The following is a 20782-nucleotide window of genomic DNA, read 5'->3' on the forward strand; positions in this document are numbered from 1 at the left end:
CATTGCCCTCTTGCATAATTGGATCAGTGATAAAATACAATGTATGTCTGCCTCCAATGTCAATACTGAATGTTTTGTAATGAGAGAAGGGGGGTTGAAGGTGACCCCGTTGGGTTTGAGCTAGAGTAGCAGGGAATGTGAGAGAGGGATATGAGAGGGGTGGAGGTCAAGAGGGGAAGGCTTGTGGAAGAGGAATTGATCAAAATGGATTGGGTGAGGCCGAGTTTGAGTTTTATGGTTGCGTCATCTTAGGTTGAATATGGATTTGGGGAGAATTTGTGCAGACAGGTATGTATGGCACTTTCAATGGAGAGTTAGATAGAATTTCACGACAGTTCTTTATGCCTATAACTCTATTGTATCTTTGAGGATCCAGCCCCCTTCTGCGTTTCTCTCTCTGCAGTGCAGAAGCAATCGTTTAATGACCTGTACCACAAAGCCTGGGGCTCAGGTAGAGGTAGTAGCACTCACATATGCCACGCACCCACCCACCACCCACCAACCCCTGTTTTACACCACCGCTACTCTCTGTTATATGCATATATGCATAGTTACTTTAACCATATCTAAATGTACATACTACCTCAATCAGCCTGACTAACCGGTGTTTGTATGTAGCCTCGCTACTTTTATAGCCTCGCTACTGTATATAGCCTGTCTTTTTACTGTTGTTTTATTTCTTTACCTACCTATTGTTTACCTAATACCTTTTTGCACTACTGGTTAGAGCCTGTAAGTAAGCATTTCACTGTAAGGTCTTCATCTGTTGTATTCGGCGCACGTGACAAATAAACTTTGATTTGATTTGAAGGGGCATGGTAACCTGTCTAAATGATTACCGCCCTGTAGCACTCATGTCTGTAGCCATGACATGCTTTGAAAGGCTGGTCATGGCTCACATCAACACCATTTTCCCAGAAACCCTAGACCTACTCCAATTTGCATACCGCACCAACAGATCCACAGATGATGCAAACTCTATTGCACTCCACATTGCCCTTTCACACCTGGACATAAGGAACACCTATGTGAGAATGCTATTCATTGACTGCAGCTCAGTGTTCAACACCATAGTGCCCTCAAAGCTCATCAATAAGCTAAGGACCCTGGGACTCTGCAACTGAATCCTGGACTTCCTGACGGGCCGCCCCCAGGTGGTATGGGTAGGTAACAACACATCTGCCACGCTGATCCTCAACATGTGGGCCCCTCAGGGGTGCGTGCTCAGTCCCATCCTGTCCTCCCTGTTCACTCACGACTGCACGGCCAGGCATGACTCCAACACCATCATTAAGTTTGCTGATTACACAACAGTGGTAGGCCTGATCACTGACAACGATGAGACAGCCTATAGGGAGGAGGTCAGAGACCTGACCGTGTGGTGCAAGGACAACAACCTCTCCATCAACATGATCAGGACAAATTAGATGATTGTGGACTACAGGAAAAGGAGGACCGAGCACGCCCCCATTCTCATCGACAGGGCTGTAGTGGAGCAGGTTGAGAGCTTCAAGTTCCTTGGCGTCCACATCACCAACAAACTAACATGGTCCAAGCACACCAAGACAGTCGTGAAGAGGGCACGACAAAACATATCCCCCCTCAGGGGACTGAAAAGATTTGGCATGGGTCCTCAGATGCTCAAAAGGTTCTACAGCTGCACCATCGAGAGCATCCTGACGGGTTGCATCACTGCCTGGTATGGCAACTGCTCGGCCTCTGACCGCAAGGCACTACAGAGGGTAGAGCATACGGCCCAGTACATCACCGGGCCCAAGCTTCCTGCCATCCAAAAAATTGTCAAAGACTCGAGCCACCCTAGTCATAGACTGCTCTCTCTGCTACCGCACGGCAAGCGATACCGGAGCACCAAGTCTAGGTCCAAGAGGCTTCTAAACAGCTTCTACCCCAAAGCCATAAGACTCCTGAACAGCTAATCAAATGGCTACCCAGACTATTTGCATTGCACCCCTCCTCCCCTTCTATGCTGCTGCTACTCTCTGTTATTATCTATGTATAGTCACTTTAATAACTCTACCTACATGTACATATTACCTCAATTACCTCGACACCGGTGCCCCCGCACATTGACTCTGTATATAGCCTCGCTATTGTTATTTACTGCTGCTCTTTAATTATTTATTCATATCTCTTACATTTCTTTTAGGTATTTTCTTAAAACTGCATTGTTGGTTAAGGGCTAGTAAGTACGCATTTCACTGTAAGGTCTACAACGGTTGTATTTGGCGCATGTGACAAATAACATTTGATTTGATTTGATGGTTGGTTTAGAAAAAAAAGTTATCACACTCTTTCTAGAGTTCAGTAGATCAAATGTATTACCCAAGACAAGTGGAGTACTAGTTGCCCTATTTGTCACCATGGTACCTTGTTGTCTGTTATTGTTAGCCATGCCTCTTCAGTTTCACTCTAAAATGACCTTAGAGCTAACAAATGAGGGTCAAATCAAATCAAAGTTTATTTGTCATGTGCGACTTGCTGTGCGCAGAATACAACAGTGAAATGCTTAGCGGTGCAAAAATAATAGGGACATAATAAACAATACAATAGTCATCAAACTTGGGGCGGTGTGTAGGCCTACTCGGGCGACAGGTAGCCTAGTTGTTAGAGCATTGGGCCAGTTACTGAAAGGTTGCTAGATCAAATCCCGAGCTGTTCTTAACTGACTTGCCTTGTTAAATAAAGGTAAAACATTTTTTTTTATAGAATAGCCTACAACACACATCACTAGTCATTAGCAGTATGGACAAAGTGGAGTCGGGGAGGGGGCGTGGAGGAGCGTGGTAATCTCCGCGGCGCCACTTTAAAAAAAACAGTCGCGTTGATATGTCACTCTTTCACCGGGCACAGCCGTGAAAGCCGCGTCACTATTGGCTGAGAGCCGCCATCCCTTTGAGACCGGAGGCCCCATTGGCTGGTGCTCAGCGAGACACTCACGCGCACAATATCTTCCTTCTTTTGTTATTGTACGGAGCGCGAGGGTAGGCTTCTGGGCGCTAGCAGGATGCACGAGCGGAGACAGCGAGGCTGATAGTCATATCGACAGGGATAGAAACAGATAGCCCCTTAGGGGAGGAAGGAAAGTCAGTTTACTAGCTACCTCAGTGCACCACATTCACCACTACTTCACTTCTAATCCCTCAATACTCCGGCTGATGTGTAAGTATAGTTCATTTATCAAAGTATGCGGCTTTTTCTCGTCACGGGAGCTCTTCATTCTCCAATCATACTAAATAAGATATGGATGTTGAGGAGATTTATGTATCCGGTCCTGACAAGCAAAATAGCTTGATTCCTCGCTAACGTTAGTTGTATCAACCGGGCATATGTCTGGGGAGTGTGTCTGTGTGTCTTAGGTTTTATGATATGCTTCTGATAAACTGCTTTTATTTCGAATGATTTGGTCCTGCAGTGATTTCACTGGCTGCATGACTGTCTAACGTAAGTCTGCAATGTCGATGTTTTTTTCCGGAAAGGTAGTTGATATGGCATTTTATCAACTTCTAATGTTCTATTCAAATATGCTACTGTAATGAGTTGCACTGTAGCGCCTGCTTTCGAATGATTAGATTGATACAATGCTGAAAGCGTTTTATCATCCCTACCAGGATTTCTTCAAATGTTTAGACGGTAGCCTAGATTTGGTGACGCGAAATGACCAAATATGGCGTGGCAGTGTTTACGTCTCCGCTGAAGATCCTAGAAAAGTGAATGTATGGCTTCAAAATTGGTCAGATTGAGTTGGAATAATGCATTGCAAGGGACGGCCAAGAAGGTTACAACAACAATGCTTTTGGTTGTTGTCTATTTTTTTTCCATGTAAGGATCTATTCCATGAGATGAGTTTATGGTCAAGTGCAGGTGTACCAGACACTGCCATAAAACAGTACATCTTCAATTGGCAAAGCTTATTTGGGCGAGTTTTTCCGGATAGGAAATGTTATTGCAACATCGGCTGTTTTATGAGGAAATGTGAGAATGCTCACTACTTGCTACATAACAGCAGACTCTGTAGTGTAGGCCATACTGTTATGTTATAATAGATTCACTATTAGGGTCTAAAGATACAGTATATCATGTTAACATGAAATGTAACAGCAACATATTATACATGTAGGCTTTTAAGTGGATGACAACCTTGTGCTCATTGTTATTACATTTGTTATTATATTTTAATAATATTTCACCTTCAAAATGGGGCAGCCCTAAGAGGGTACTTTAGGCCTAGAGGAATAGTGTCAGAACAGAATTGTAGTCCTTCATTCATTAATTGCTCACTTGATAATTTTCTAGTTATGTACCTATTCATTGTGGGGTAGGCCCTAGTTTAGTACAAATCTATCATATACCCACAGAATGACATCTCTATGCCAGGCTACCATTCTTTTCTCAGACTGCCCTTATTGTTGGTCACCTGTTGCATGGATTCACTTCTGAATACTTAAATATTGCTTTATGATTTAGAGCCTTTCTTAAGCTTGGTTTGTAGTTGGTCTGATGACAGGTTGATCAATAGTCCTTAGACCAGTGGTTACCAACCAAACTGGTCGATCGCCAAACATTTTTCACCCCAACAAATGATTAAGGCTTGCGTTCCTATTTTTTTGTATTCTCTCATGCTGTTGGTGGTAGGTGCACTAGGTAGGCGAAATGTTCCCATTTTGAACCAGTCTGAAGGTGCAAACTCTGCCTTCCCTGCGGGCCCGGAGAGCAAATTAAGTGCACTCAGATTACAGTGTCTGCAGTAACGTAGCAGACCTAAAAGAAAGCTACAGCAAAATTTATATTGTGAGATTTCAACACTTTTAAAACCATGACTAAAGAGAGACTGTCAATGAATACAGCAAAGAGCTGCTGTTTTTATGAGTGAGTTCTCACCCAGCACTGTCAACACTTTTTATTCAACACTTTATAAGCCATAAAATGCGTGTTCTTCCCACTTCCACTTGTGTTGCGCTACAACCAGTACTGGAGATGTAAGGTTTGAGTAGGAAAGTGTATCGTTACGCTTGCGTTATTATTAGCGGCTTGGGTCTTTTTTTAAATATTTAGAAATATTTCACTTTCTCTGCTCATAGGAGTAACAACCTGAATTTGTGCATGAGGCAGAAATAATGTGGTGCGACTCGAGTTTTGCCATCAGCTGGAAGACTGTGTCCCTTTTTGTTCAGTGTCAGGGGAGGAAAGGGAGAGCAGAGGGACGTTGACAGGCGGACCCTCAGTCTGCTGCTCTCTCCCTCCGCTGACACTGACCATCAGATGCAGGCACCTTCAGGTCAGAAACGTACTTAAATGTATGCTCACTCAGAATACAACAACTGACCTATTACCGGTGTGATCATATAACCTACCTCAAATTTTGAAATATATTTAAAAACAATGGTCAGAACATCAATGCATTGGCAAGGCAATTCAAGTAAAGCCAAAATGTGGTGGTAATGTATTGGGCCTATAGCCTACTGCACAAACCTCATTGCTACAGTACTGTTTTCAATGGGTTAATGTTGTATAGGCTCACGTTTTTTAAGTCATGTTAAAAAAATCTGAGCGGGAGTTCTCGGCTGGCATTTTGACTCAGAAAGGGATCATGACAGGGCCTTCCGAGTGACGCAGTGGTCTAAGGCACTGCATCGCAGTGCTAGCTGTGCCACTAGAGATTCTGGGTTCGAGTGCAGGCTCAGTCACAACCGGCTGCGACCGGGAAACCCATGGGGCGGCGCACAATTGGCCCAGCGTCGTCTGGGTTAGCGGAGGGGTTGGCCGGCAGGGATGTCCTTGTCCCATCGCACACTTGCGACTCCTGTGGCGGGCCGGGCGCAGTGCACGCTGACACGATCGCCAGATGTACGGTGTTTCCTCCGACACATTGGTGCGGCTGGCTTCCGGGTTTATGTGGCCATTGTGTCAAGAATCAGTGCGGCTTGGTATGTTGTGTTTCGGAGGACGCACGGCTCTCGACCTTCGCCTCTCCCAAGTCCGTACAGGAGTTACAGTGATGAGACAAGACCGTAACTACCAATTGGATACCACAAAATTGGGGAGAAAAAGGGGTAAAAAAGAAAGTGATCTTGACTCAGAAAAGGTTGGTGACCACTGCCTTAGACCTACTGTAAACCATCATAGCTTTCTCTTCAACTGAGACTTTCCCCTTTCCACAGAGCCCTCAAATCCACTCATAATATCACCCTCCATCTCTATTGGAGCAATGACCTCACAGTAACACTGGCCTAGTCCAGTATAACTCCCTAACCCCTGCCCCTAGACACTTCTCAGTTTTGTTCATTGTAAGAGGACAGACACACCGGGGTTTTTGATGGTGACATACACCATTCTCTATGACTGCTTTCAAAAAAACGACTATCAAAGCAATGCTATCCTGCTTTCGATAAGCTTTTAACTACAACACCAGCTCAGTAGGCCTGGCCTATACAGTATATCCTGAATAATGAAGACATGCATCACTTGATATGAATAGGACAGGCATTTTTGTAATGTGAGGCACGTTATAGTGACTGAGTTTGTCTTTTTATGGATGTTCTATGTTGAAGAAGCTGTGTCAATGAATTTTCTTCATGAGAGGACACACTAACACACACACGCTGGTAGCTGAGACTTTCTCCCACAGCTTGAAGCCCTGTTGTTGTGCGAGCATGTTTCCAAACGGACAGATATTAAGGTAATGAGAGGAGAGGGAGAACAGAGTCACTTCCAGTCAGATTAGCCACGCAGATGCAACAGGTTATGATAGCTCTCATGGCAGAATTAGATTAGCTCTGGCGCGTATTAACAGACAGACAAACAGAGCAAGGCTGCAGTTTTGCTATGGACTTTTGGCTTTATTGGCCTAACAGTTCAGAAATTAGCTTACATAAGATCAAGCATTTCTTTTTAGACAAGTGCAGATAGTACCTTCCTGTTTCACTCAGTTTTGCGTGCATTTTTTCTCCTTTCTTTTTTTGTGCCTCCTGAACTCAACCATGGAAGGGAAGGTATGTTGATTAGTGAGTATGGGGGGCTTCATTTCATGAAATTCACATTGCACTGGTAGCACATAAACCTGTTTTCCCCCCTTTCAAATGAAACTGTAGAATGGTTAAGGGCAGGCTACTTTAAAGTACCAGGTACATTCCCCTCACAGGTAGATGCCTCCCGGCTAGACCAGGGTTGCCAATTTGGATCAAGCTCTTTCTGGGAGATTATAATTGCTAGCATGTACAGTACCAGTCCAAAGTTTGGACACGTCTACTTATTCAAGGGTGTTACTTTATTTTTGACTATTTTCTACATTGTAGAATAATAGTGAAGACATCAAAACAATGAAATGACGTTAAAGGGGTCCCACAAGGTTCTATACTTGGTCCATTACTGTTCACTCTCTACATAAACAATATCGGTGACGAGATAAGAAAGTGTAAAATTAATCTATATGCTGATGACACTATCATGTACTCTATTGCTTCAACGGCTGACCTAGCATTATCACAATTGGAGACAGATTTTAAGATATTACGAGGGTCTTTTATTCACCTGAAACTTGTTTTAAATGCAAAGAAAACAAATTTTATGATTTTTAATAGGTTCAAAAAGTTGGTTGAAAATACACTTGCATTTATGAGCTTAGATGGCTCTTGAATTAATCAGGTCTCTGCATATAAATACTTAGGGATATGGCTGGATGATAAACTGTCTTTTAAAATGCATGTTGACGAACTATGTAAACGGCTAAAAGTCCAACTAGGCTTCCTCTATAGAAACAAGACGTTTGTCCTCTACAAATAAAAGAAAAATTGTGCAAGCTACTTTTATGTCTGTTATAGATTATGGGGATATTATTACACATGCAGTGTGATTGGGGAATGAAAACCAGGTGTGCAGGGAACAAGACAAAACAAATGGATCAATGAAAAATGGAGCGGCGATGGCTAGAAAGCCGGTGACGTCGACCGCCGAACGCCGCCCGAACAAGGAGAGGAGCCGACTTCGGCGGAAGTCGTGATAGTGTCCTAGCTACAGAACTCACCACTGTGTTTTATATCAAAATGTGGGTTGGACTTCGCTGTCCACGAGACGAGAACAACATGCTCTCGTGTTTGTCTATAAAGCACTTCTGAATAAACTACCTTCTTATTTATCATCAACATTAGAATTATAATTCCTAAAACCATGTCTCAAGCACTTGAGGCCCATGCGATCTCCATAGAGTTGTGTATGGCTGCTTTTCCTGTTACGCTCCTTGCTTATGGAATAGCCTGCAGACTTAACTTAAACTTGAGACTCTTGTCCCCCTTGCCCAATTTAAACATTTATTGGAGGATTTTTATTTTTGTATTGCTTGTAACTGCTTCGGGTAATGAAAGTTCTTGTGCTGTTAGGGGAACAACCTGTGTGTAAATATAACAATCTGCGGCTGTATATTTTTTGTGTTATTTGTGATCGTTTTGTTTGTCTTGTGTAGTTTCTTAATCATTGCACCTAAACTGTATGTGTAACATGTATACGCAGGGCCCAGCTGTAAAAGAGACCTTGGTCTCAGTCTGTGTTCCTTGTTGAAATAAAGGTATAATAATATGGAATCATGTAGTAACCAAAAAAGTGTTAAACAAATCAAAAGATATTTTCTATTTGAGATTTTTCAAAGTAGCCACCCTTTACCTTGATGACAGCTTTGCACACTCATGGCATTCTCTCAACCAGCTTCACCTGGAATGCTTTTCCAAGAGTCTTGAAGAAATTCCCACATATGCTGAGCACTTGTTGGCTGCTTTTCCTTCACTCTGCGGTCCAACTCATCCCAAACCATCTCAATTAGGTTGAGGTCGGGTGATTGTGGAGGCCAGGTCATCTAATGCAGCACTCCATCACTCTCCTTGGTCAAATAGCCCTTACAAAGCCTGGAGGTGTGTTGGGTCATTGTATTGAGGGTTATCAGCTGAGTAACAATGCCAGTAAAGAACGATGACACACACACACTCACAAGTCGTAAAAACTGAAAGCACAAGCCTTGATACACAACTTCCCTCCGCTTTGTGTGTGTCTGTATGCGCTAATGGTGTGCACTCATGTCTGTTCTCATGAATGCAGTATGGGTTATGAAGGAGTTATGAAGTCCTAATGTAGAACACTATTTTGAATTGTATGCCATAACAGTATAAAGTTGTCATTAACATGGCATAACTACTGAATGTCAAGTGACAAGACAGTGTCATTTTACATGCACCTGAACCTTTCTGACAAGTGTAATTAACATATGTAAAGGGTTCTCATTATGCCAGTCACTGACCTCTCCATCCTCCCTCCCTCGGCAGCATCATGTCGGTAAACGCCCCCAGCAGCAATGACGCCTGCCTGAGCATCGTGCACAGCCTCATGTGCCACCGGCAGGGTGGCGAGAATGAGGGTTTCGCCAAGCGTGCCATCGAGAGCCTGGTGAAGAAGCTCAAGGAGAAGAAGGACGAGCTGGACTCGCTCATCACCGCCATCACCACCAACGGTGTGCACCCCAGCAAGTGTGTCACCATCCAGAGGACCCTGGACGGACGCCTGCAGGTGGGTCAAACAGTAGTAAAAAGAGAGGGACTTCCTCATATTGAGTTGCACCCCCTTTTGCCCTCAGAACAACCTCAATTCAACAGGCCATGGACTTTACAAGATGTCGAAAGCGTTCCATAGGGATGCTGGCCCATGTTGACTCCAATTCTTCCCACAGTTGTGTCAAGTTGGCTGGATGTCCTTTGGTGGACCATTCTTGATACACACAGGAAACTGTTGAGCGTGAAAAACCCAGCAGTGTTGCAGTTCTTGACACACTGGTGCGCCTGGCACCTACTATCTACCATATCCCGTTCAAAGGCACTTAAATCTATTCTCTTGCCAATTCACCCTCTGAATGGCACACATACACAATCCATGTCTCAATTGTCTCCTTCATCTACACTGATTGAAGTGGATTTGTGAGATCAATAAGGTATCATAGCTTTTACCTGGTCAGTCTATGTCACGGAAAGAGCATGTTTTGTACACTCAGTGTACATGAATGAATACACAATATACAATTTATACTATATAGACATATTCATAGTGCAAAAGCATTGTGCAAAGTCTATAGGATAAATTATATATTTTCCACATTTTGTTTTGTTACAGACGGAATTTAAAATGTATTAAATTGAGATGTTTTGTCACTGGCCTACACACGATACCCCATAATGTCAAAATAGAATTATGTTTTATTTATTTTTTTTTTACAAATATTTGGGCACTAGGGACCTATGTATTGTGAGCATTGCTGGACAGGAGATGTTATTAGCAACATCGGCTGTTTTATGAGGAAATGTCAGAATGCTCACTACTTGCTACATAACAGCAGACTCTGTAGTGTAGGCCATACTGTTATGTTATAATAGGTTCACTACTAGGGTCTAAAGATACAGTATATCATGTTAACATGAAATGTAACAACAACATATTATACATGTAGGCTTTTAAGTGGATGACAACCTTGTGCTCATTGTTATTACATTTGTTATTATATTTTAATAATATTTTATTATTAAAAGCTGAAAGGCTGAAATGTATTGAGTCAATACGTTTAGGGAAAGAGCGATACCTAGTCAGTTGTACAACTGAATGCCTTCAACTGAAATGTGTCTTCTGCATTTAACCCAACCCCTCTGAATCAGAGAGGTGCGGGGGGCTGCTTTAATCGACATCCACATCTTCGGCGCCCAGGGAACAGTGGGTTAACTGCCTTGCTCAGGGGCAGAACAACAGATTTTTGCCTTGTCAGCTCTGGGATTCGATCCAGCAACCTTTCGGTTACTGGCCCAACGCTCTAACCACTAGTATTGACTCAGTTATGTGAATACTTATGTAAATGAGATACTTCTGTTTTTAATTTAGGGCTGGGCGGTATACCATATTTGACTATATACCAGTATTGTTGCACGGACCGTTTTGAGTTTTTACTTGGTATTTCAGTGTTTGGTTTGTTAAATGTGATGCGCAACTCTGGCACGTGTAATGTCCAATTCGATAGTTTACGCCATTTTCTACTTCAGTCATCTCTCTCCTAACCACACCAAGCCCTGCCTCCTGTCACTCAAGGAGAGAGCAGTTGCTCAACCACGGAGTCACAAGCACTTTCTTGCCGTTTATTCCTCATGGTCAGATGGATGCAAAAATGTTGGTGACATGCTGCTTTCCATAAGCGCTCTATGATTACTATACACTATTAGTTTGTGTATCTTATTGTCTGCAAACTACTGTTTGCTATTTTGTCTTTTCTTAGCAAGGTTGCTAAAATAATTTGTGTTATCCGCTAATGCTAATCACTAGTTAGCTGGCTAGCTAGCTTGCTAAATGTGAGTCAGAGCAAACATAGTCTGTTAGGTAATACTGCCGGGTACCAGTGCTGATCTAGGCCTAGATAAGCATGTTTGTGCAATGGCACCTTATCAGAGAGGAATAGGCAAAGCATGAATATGTTGGCTAGCTTCATGAAGTAGGAAAACATGTACTGTAACATATAATTAGGGTCACTGACCAACACTTTGGTCCCTACCCTGACAATAATTTCTCACTCACTTATTCATTCGTTAACATGACAAACAACAATGCATTAAAGGTGCTGCCCACTATATTCCAACTATAGAATTAGAATAATCTTTATATTTCCATGATTCCAACAGTTCACCAATTAACTCGATGTTTTTGCCCACATCATGCTGTGTGGCACAGTATGGAAATTATAATAAAAGTGCAGAAATTGATGAAAATGCTGAAAATTATATTTGTTTTGATTCAACAGTATAAATGGAGAAAGACCCATTTTGTATTTGTATTTATTAAGGATACTCATTATCAGCAACCATCACTCCTATGTTCCAATGGCACGTTATATTAGCTAATCCAAGTTTATCATTTTAAAAGGCTAATTGATCATTAGAAAACCCTTTTGCAATTATATTAGCACAGCTGAAAACTGTTGTTCTGATTAAAGAAGCAATAAAACTGTCCTTCTTTAGACTAGTTGAGTATCTGGAGCATCAGCATATGTGTGTTCGATTACAGGCTCAAAATGGCCAGAAACAAATAACTTTTTACTGAAACTCGTCAGTCTATTCTTGTTCTGAGAAATGAAGGCTATTCCATGTGAGAAATTGCTAAGAAACTTGATGATCTGGTACAACGCTGTGTACTTCTCCTTTCACAGAACTGCACAAACTGGCTTTAACCAGAATAGAAAGAGCAGTGGGAGGCCCCGGTGCACAACTGAGCAAGAGGACAAGTACATTAGAGTGTCTAGTTTGAGAAACAGACGCCTCACAAGTCCTCAACTGGCAGCTTCATTAAATAGTACCCGCAAAACACCAGTCTCAACGTCAACAGTGAAGAGGCAACTCCGGGTTGCAGGCCTTCCAGGCAGTTGCACAGAAAAAGCCATATCTCAGACTGGCCAATAAAAATAAAAGATTAAGATGGGCAAAAGAACATAGACACTGGACAGAGGAAGATTGTAAAAAAGTGTTATGGACAGATTAATCTAAGTTTGAGGTGTTCGGATCACAAAGAAGAACATTCGTGAGACGCAGAAAAAAGGAAAAGATGCTGGATGAGTGCTTGACGCCATCTGTCACGCATTGTGGAGGCAATGTGATGGTCTGGGGTAGAGGTCGACCGATTAATCGGAATGGCCGATTAATTAGGGCCGATTTCAAGTTTTCATAACAATCGGTAATCGGTATTTTTGGCCACCGATTTGCTGATTTTTTAAAATGTATTATTATTATTATATATATTTTTTATACCTTTATTTAACTAGGCAAGTCAGTTAAGAACACATTCTTGTTTTCGATGACGGCCTAGGAACGGTGGGTTAACGGCCTTGTTCAGGGGCAGAACGACAGATTTTTACCTTGTCAGCTTGGGGATGCAACCTAATGGTTAACTAGTCCAACGCTCGAACCACCTGCTTTACGTTGCACTCCGCGAGAAGCATGCCTGTTACGCGAATGCAGTAAGAAGCCAGGGTAAGTTGTTAGCTAGCATTAAACTTATCTTATAAAAAACAATCAATCAATCATAATCACTAGTTAACTACACATGGTTGATGATATTACTAGTTTATCTAGCCTGTCCTGTGTTGCATATAATCGATGTGGTGCGCATTCGTGAAAAAGGACTGTCGTGTACCTAACCATAAACATCAGTGCCTTTCTTAAAATCAATACACAGAAGTATATATTTTTAAACCTGCATATTTAGCTAAAAGAAATCCAGGTTAGCAGGCAATATTAACCAGGTGAAACTGTGTCAGTTCTCTTGCGTTCCTTGCACGCAGAATCAGGGTATATGCAGCAGTTTGGGCCGCCTGGCTCGTTGCGAACTAATTTGCCAGAATTTTACGTAATTATGACATAACATTGGAGGTTGTGCAATGTAACAGGAACATTTAGACTTATGGATGCCACCCATTAGGTAAAATACGGAACGGTTCCGTATTTCACTGAAAGAATAAACGTGATAGTTTCCGGATTCAACCATATTAATGACCTAAGGCTCATGTTTCTGTGTGTTATTATGTTATAATTAAGTCTATGATTTGATAGAGCAGTCTAACTGAGCGGTGGTAGGCACCAGCAGGCTCGTAAGCGTTCATTCAAAAATAGCACTTTCGTGCGTTTGCCAGCAGCCCTTCGCAATGCATTGCGCTGTTTATGACTTCAAGCCTATGAACTCCCAAGATGAGGCTGGTGTAACCGATGTGAAATGGCTAGATAGTTAGCCGGGTGCGCGCTAATAGCGTTTCAAACGTCACTCACTCTGAGACTTGGAGTAGTTGTTTCACCTTGCTCTGCATGGGTAACGCTGCTTCGAGGGTGGCTGTTGTTGATGTGTTCCTGGTTTGAGCCCAGGTAGGAGCGAGGAGAGGGGCGGAAGCTATACTGTTACACTGGCAATACTAAAGTGCCTACAAGAACATCCAATTGTCAAGGTATATGAAATACAAATCGTATAGAGAGAAATAGTCCTATAATTCCTATAATAACTACAACCTATAATAACTTACCTGGGAATATTGAAGACTCATGTTAAAAGGAACCACCAGCTTTCATATGTTCTCATGTTCTGAGCAAGGAACTTAAACGTTATCTTTCTTACACGGCACATAATGCACTTTTACTTTATTCTCCAACACTTTGTTTTTGCATTATTTAAACTAAATTGAACATGTTTCATTATTTATTTGAGGCTAAATTGATTTTATTAATGTATTATATTAAGTTAAAATAAGTGTTCATTCAGTATTGTTGTAATTGTCATTATTACAAATATATATTTTTTAAATCGGCCGATTAATCGGTATTGCCTTTTTTGGGTCCTCCAATAATTGGTATCGGCGTTGAAAAATCATAATCGGTCGACCTCTAGTCTGGGGGTGCTTTGGTGGTGGTAAAGTGCGAGATTTGTACAGGGTAAAAGGGATCTTGAAGAAGGAAGGCTATCACTCCCATTTTGCAAAGCCATGCCATACCCTGTGGACGGTGCTTAATTGGAGCCAAGTTCCTCCTACAACAGGACAATGATGCAAAGCACAGCTCCAGATTATGCAATAACTATTTAGGGAAGAAGCAGTCAGCTGGTATTCTGTCTATAATGGAGTGGCCAGCACAGTCACCGGATCGCAATCCTGTGGCTCTGTTGTAGGAGCAGCTTGACCGTATGGTACGTAAGAAGTGCCCATCAAGCCAATCCAAATTGTGGGAGGTGTTTCAGGAAGCATGGGGTGAACTCTTTTCAGATTACCTCAACAAATTGACAACTAGAATGCCAAAGGTCTGCAAGGCTGTAATTGCTGCAAATGGAGGATTCTTTGATGAAAGCAAATTGTTATTTCAATTAAAAATAATTATTTATAACCTTTTCAACGTCTTGACTATATTTCCTATTCATTTTGCAACTAATTTCATGTATGTTTTCATGGAAAAGAAGGACATTTCTAAGTGACCCCAAACTTTTGAATGATAGTGTACATTTTCTGAAGCATTATGACAACTCAGCGACACAATGGTAGGGATTAACTGTGCTGGGCTTGGGTCATTGATAATCATTGTCTCAACGCAGCCTTATAATGCTGTGAAACGATCCAGGAACCCAAATGATTTGGTGGGAAAACAAGCTTTGTTTCCATAAGGTATCGAAATTGTCAATAAATGTTACACCCTCAGAGTTGCAATAGTCACGTAGCCAGTTATGGAAGGATAAAAGTCTGCTGAAACGTTCAATGCCATGATTTAGGGAGGGCACAGGGCCAGATATTATGGTGCGTTTGTTGGGGTCAAGCAGAGACCCATTCATAATGTCATTGAATCCCACATGAACTGTGATCGACAGAATTTCCTGCTGCAGGTTTAAAATGTTCGGGCGCATCTTATTGATGTCCTGTACTCAGGTTTTACTCCAGGTACTGAGATGTTTCTCGCCATTGAACTGCCCAATACAATGGCTGGAGAAGGGGATGGGGAAATCCGCCCATTCCTACCCCTCATATTAGTGGAACCTTTCACGGGTCCACGAGAAACAGGATAGCATACGTCCGCAGCTCCTGGCGATAGGTCCAGACCTCCCGCAGTAGGCAGTGCCCCGTCAGATCCAGAGAGACGGGAAGGAGCCGAACTCGACGACAAAGCCGCTGCTGGAGTCAGCGTAGTTGGCGTCAGCTCAGCTGTCGCAGACACAGGCAGTCCCAGCGATGAAAACAAAGGTAGATCAGGCACCAGGGCTGTGAATATCAGACCTCAGGATAAGACCCAGATGCAGACAGTTTGAAGTAACAAGATTATTACAAAAACAGGGAGCATGCAAACGACAGGTCAAGGGCAGGCAGAGGTCAGTAATCCAGAGCAGAGTCCGAAAGGTACAGAATTGCAGGCGCAGGGTCAGGGCAGGCAGAATGGTCAAAAAACTGAAAAACTAGAAAACGGGGACTAGAGAGAAAACAACAGGAGTACGGGAAAAACGTTGGAAGGCTTGACGAGACAAGACAAACTGGAAACAGACAAACAGAGAACACAGGTATAAATACACAGGGGATAATGGTGCAGATGGGCAACACCTGGAGGGGGGTGGAGACAAGCACAAAGACAGGTGAAACAGGGTGTGACAGGGAAACTATTCCTCATGATAATCTTCTCCAGACCTCTTACATTTACATTACATTTAAGTCATTTAGCAGACGCTCTTATCCAGAGCGACTTACTCTTGCAGACACTCCAGTTCACTTAGCAGCATGCCGCTGCCTTTGGTTTCTACGTTACTTGTGACATGGGACCAGCGCTGATTGGAACAATCCTCTTGCTGTTCTCCGTCTACTCCGCTACAAGATGGAAGTTGAGAAGCAGGTGGAGACGACTTCCTTGACAGGCAGGCTCCAGGTAGCACAGGCCAATTGGAATAGGGACAGATGACAAGGCGGGGATACATCCGTCAAGCCCGAGCGGCATCCAGCCACAGGTGTTGAGAACGAGAAAGTCAACAGAATTGAGAATTTGCTTGCTAAGGATAGCCACCTTATTCCTGTAATCCTCCGCAAGCAAACAATTGCCGCATTGGAACTCCAGATTGTCAATATTGTCCTGGACAAGAGCGTAATAAGCACAGCTTCTACAGCGCTGGAAACGATTGTTAGCTATTCCAGGCGAAGCAGGCTCCATTACAACCTAGCTAGCTAGCTGGCTAGTTGATAGCAGGTTTTGAGACAAACACTTATGAACAAAATAAAACAAAATCGGACTTCGAAAACAACTGGACGAAATAACAGGTCGAAGTGCAGGAGGTATCCGAATTTGTGACGAGTTCGTGGCAGGAAATCTCTTATAATTTATGTGTTGCCAACCTAGGGGTCATGAACTACTCAGAAAGCATATTTAGAACTTTTATTATTCAAAAACATAAAATACTGTCAAATACCTCCAAACGGTCAAAAATGTGAAAATTATCATGATATGATATTTTGTCCATATCGCCCAGGCATTATTTCATTTTCAATAAATGTGCAAACATTTCTAAAAACATGTTTTCACTTTGTCATTATGGGGTATTTTGTGTAGATAAAAATAAATAAAAAATAAAACATTTTGACTTCTGGCTGTAATACAACAAATCATGGAATAAGTCAAGGGGTATGAATACTTTCTAAAGGCACTGTATATTGACACCTGCAGATGGGTCACCTATAGCACACATAGAGAAATGTAAGTAGTACACAGTACAGGCCTATTGATCCTGTAAGTTGCTCTGGATAAGAACATCTGCTAAATGACAAAAATGTAAATATCACAGAGAAAGGCATTTTCACAGTGCAAATGCATTGGACAAAGTGTAAAAAATACAGTAAACCTCATAATCTTGCATTATGATTTAATTTGAAACTTGTCTTTAACAATGTGTGATATGAGGAGGCTAACACGACTCGGGATAAGACACAGATGCAGACAGGTCGAATTCCAGATGTTTATTACAAACAGGGGGCAGGCAAACGGCAGGTCCAGGGCAGGCAGAGGTCGGTAATCCAAGACAATATAAAACAGAGACAGAATGGCAGGCAGGCTTAGGGTCAGGGCAGGCAGAATGGTCAAAACTGGGAGGACTAGAAAACAGAAACTAGAGATACTGGAATACGGAAGAACACGCTGGAAAGACTTGACAAGACAAGACAAACGGGCAACAGACCAACAGAAAATGCAGGTATAAATACACAGGGGATAATGGGGGGAAATGGGAGACACCTGGTGGGGGGTGGAGACAAGCACAAGACAGGTGAAACAGATCAGGCTGTGACAGAGCCGATTATTTAACTTGAGTTTAATAAACTGAGCAATACATAAATAGGCCATTTATGTATGTCATGCCACATGGTCATATGTAGCCTAATGTGAAATCTCTCAAGGTTTCTTCTTACCTACTGTAGGGAATTGTTCCTTGCCGCTGTTGCCCTGGTTTTCTCTTTTGAGAGTTAGGCGCAGGTTTCTGTCAAGCACTTGCTGCCAAACACATGTTGGAGATATTATGCTGAAAGACATGGACATTTCTGAATGATTTTTATGACAATAGGCTACATGGAAACCTCTTTCATAGACTATGCCTGTAAAGAATGTTGACTAATGTTACATGGCAACAGTCTAATGAGGAGTTGCTAATTTATGCGAATGCTATGAGGTTTCAGTTACTTAAGCCTTGCTAATGGTGGCTAATGCTGCAAAGTTATTAGGCAGCTGACTGTACTCAATGAGGCTAACGCTATAGAGTTACTGACAGCTGGAAGTCTCACTACTTACGGTAAACACTTAAAGTACTAGCTAACAGCCAGGTTTAGCTAATGTGGCTAGTGCTATAGTAATGAGACAAAGGGATAGTTGCTAATAGCAGCTAACACCTCAGTATTGCAAAGGAGAATCCTATCTACAATGGTGGTTGAGGCTGTTTGGTTATTGGTGATCCTAATGCTACAAAGTTGCTAACAGCTTTAGCTAAAAAAAACATAGTAATACACTTGTGGGTACATTGAAGCCTGAGTGGTGGCCAGTACCACATGTACTGTCAACAAGAGAAGTGTAACCGATGTGAAATGGCTAGTAGTTAGCGGTGATGCGCGCTAATAGCGTTCAATCAGTGACGTCACTCGCTCTGAGACCTGAAGTAGGGTTTCCCCTTGCGTTGCCAGGGCCGCGGCTTTTGTGGCGCGATGGGTAACGATGCTTCGTGGGGTGTCAGTTGTTGATGTGTGCAAGGGTCCCTGGTTCGAGCCCGGGTTGGGGCGAAGAGAGGGACGGAACCTACACAGTTACAGAAGCACACAGTCAAGTTTTGCATGTCAAGAAAGAGAATGCACAATGTAAAACAGCAAATAATGCTGTTTACTGTTCATTTTTATTGTTTATTTCACGTTTGTATATTATCTACTTCACTTGCTTTGGCAATGTTAACATATGTATCCCATACCAATAAAGCCCCTTGAATTGAATTGAAATTGAATGCTGTAGGGAGTTCCCCATAGAACCCCCATAGAACCCCCTGAAGAGAGGGAGGGAGAGAGAGGAGGGCTGGAGGGGCTGTGCAAGTTGTTTTGTCTGAGACACAGGAAAGGGGCCGGGCTAATCTGAGGGTGTGTGTGTGTTTGTGTATACTGTATGTATTGTATAGTGTGTGTGTGTGTGTGTGTGTGTGTGTGTGTGTGTGTGTGTGTGCGCGCGCACCCATGGTGGAACTAGAGAGAGGTAGTTAATTCAATACGCCCTGGCAGAATAAATCCTAACTGCTGAGTGAAGACATCATGTCTCACCTTCTGTGACCTTCTCCCCAACAAGAGAGGGAGGGGAGAGAGCGAGAGAGAACGAAATAGGGAGTGAGAGGGGGAGCTGTAGAGACATAGCTATGGACTAGATCAGGCTTCAAATGTCTAAGGACTTTGCTCACAGTCACATGTAGATCCATATCCTCTCTTTCTGTCACCCACTCTCTCCTTCTCTGTCTCTCTCTCTGTCTCTTCATGTCACCCACTCTCCCCTTCTGTCTCTCTCTGTCTCTCTTTCTGTCACCCACTCTCCCCTTCTCTGTCTCTCTCTGTTTCTCTTTCTGTCACCCACTCTCCCCTTCTCTGTCTCTCTCTGTTTCTCTTTCTGTCACCCACTCTCCCCTTCTCTGTCTTTCTCTGTCTCTCTTCATGTCACCCACTCTCCCTTTCTGTCTCTCTCTGTCTCTCTTTCTGTCACCCACTCTCCCCTTCTCTGTCTTTCTCTCTGTCTCTCTTCATGTCACCCACTCTCCCCTTCTGTCTCTCTCTGTCTCTTTTTCTGTCACCCACTCTCCCCTTCTCTGTCTCTCTCTGTCTCACAATACATCAGACTTAGTGCAGGGTGCAAATGAAAAGTTCTCTACACAAACAATTTTGACAATTATTTATATGTTCAGATTTTCAAGGCGTATGAGGGTGCCCTGATTTGTAATGGGAGAAGCCAGTGTCACGGGCAGGATCTGAACCCAGGGAGAAACCAATGTCTTGACTGTTAGACCAAGTGTGACACCTATTTGGAAGTCGCAGGCAGGGCTACCGCATTACGAGACCATGTGTCTGACTCATGTCCACTACATTTACCTCCCTTAAACCACCTCCTCCACAACAGCTAATCGTTAGCTGTCTTTTCGGCTGCGATCTGAATAGGTCTGTCGGACACTTTTCTTGGGCCACTATAACTAACTATTTTGCCAACTTGGACAGGTCCCCCCTTCCACACGGAACCCCACTAACCCACAGACGGAAACGCACGAGGCGGCTAAAAACAGACCTCCCTCCCATCTTCCACCAGCTTGCTACCTATGGCCCGGCTAGCTGTCTGATTCTCACTGGACCCTCTGATCACTCGGCTAAGCATGCCTCTCCTTAATGTCAATATGCCTTGTCCATTGCTGTTCTGGTTAGTGTTTATTGGCTTATTTCACTGTAGAGCCTCTAGCCCTGCTCATTATACCTTATCCAACCTCTCAGTTCCTCCACCCACACATGCTATGACATCTTCTGGTTTCAATGATATTTCTAGAGACAATATCTCTCTCATAATCACTAAATGCCTAGGTTTACCTCCTCTGTACTCACATCCCACCATACCTCTGTCTGTACATTATACCTTGAAGCTATTTTATCGCCCCCAGATACCTGCTCCTTTTTCTCTCTATTCTGGACGTCACAGACGACCAATTCTTATAG

At 42.9% G+C, this 20782-nt stretch overlaps 1 protein-coding gene across 5 annotated transcripts in view; it reads left to right on the plus strand.

The window, feature by feature from the left end:
- The first annotated feature begins 2927 nt into the window (after window positions 1–2927).
- The window catches only part of smad10a (SMAD family member 10a), a 41968-nt gene continuing 24113 nt past the window's right edge, over window positions 2928–20782 (plus strand). For 2 of the 5 annotated variants that reach the window (XM_029731907.1, XM_029731909.1), the window contains exons 1-2: window positions 2928–3180; window positions 9327–9567. In XM_029731907.1, the coding sequence (XP_029587767.1) occupies window positions 9331–9567 (237 nt within the window). In that variant the 5' untranslated portion in view covers window positions 2928–3180; window positions 9327–9330. Of the gene's footprint in view, window positions 3181–9326; window positions 9568–20782 lie in introns of those variants that run through there. The other 3 variants (XM_029731908.1, XM_029731910.1, XM_029731911.1) reach the window with 3 other exon arrangements.

The sequence above is a fragment of the Salmo trutta genome, chromosome 34 (assembly GCF_901001165.1).
Source record: "Salmo trutta chromosome 34, fSalTru1.1, whole genome shotgun sequence".
Lineage (NCBI taxonomy): Eukaryota > Metazoa > Chordata > Actinopteri > Salmoniformes > Salmonidae > Salmo > Salmo trutta.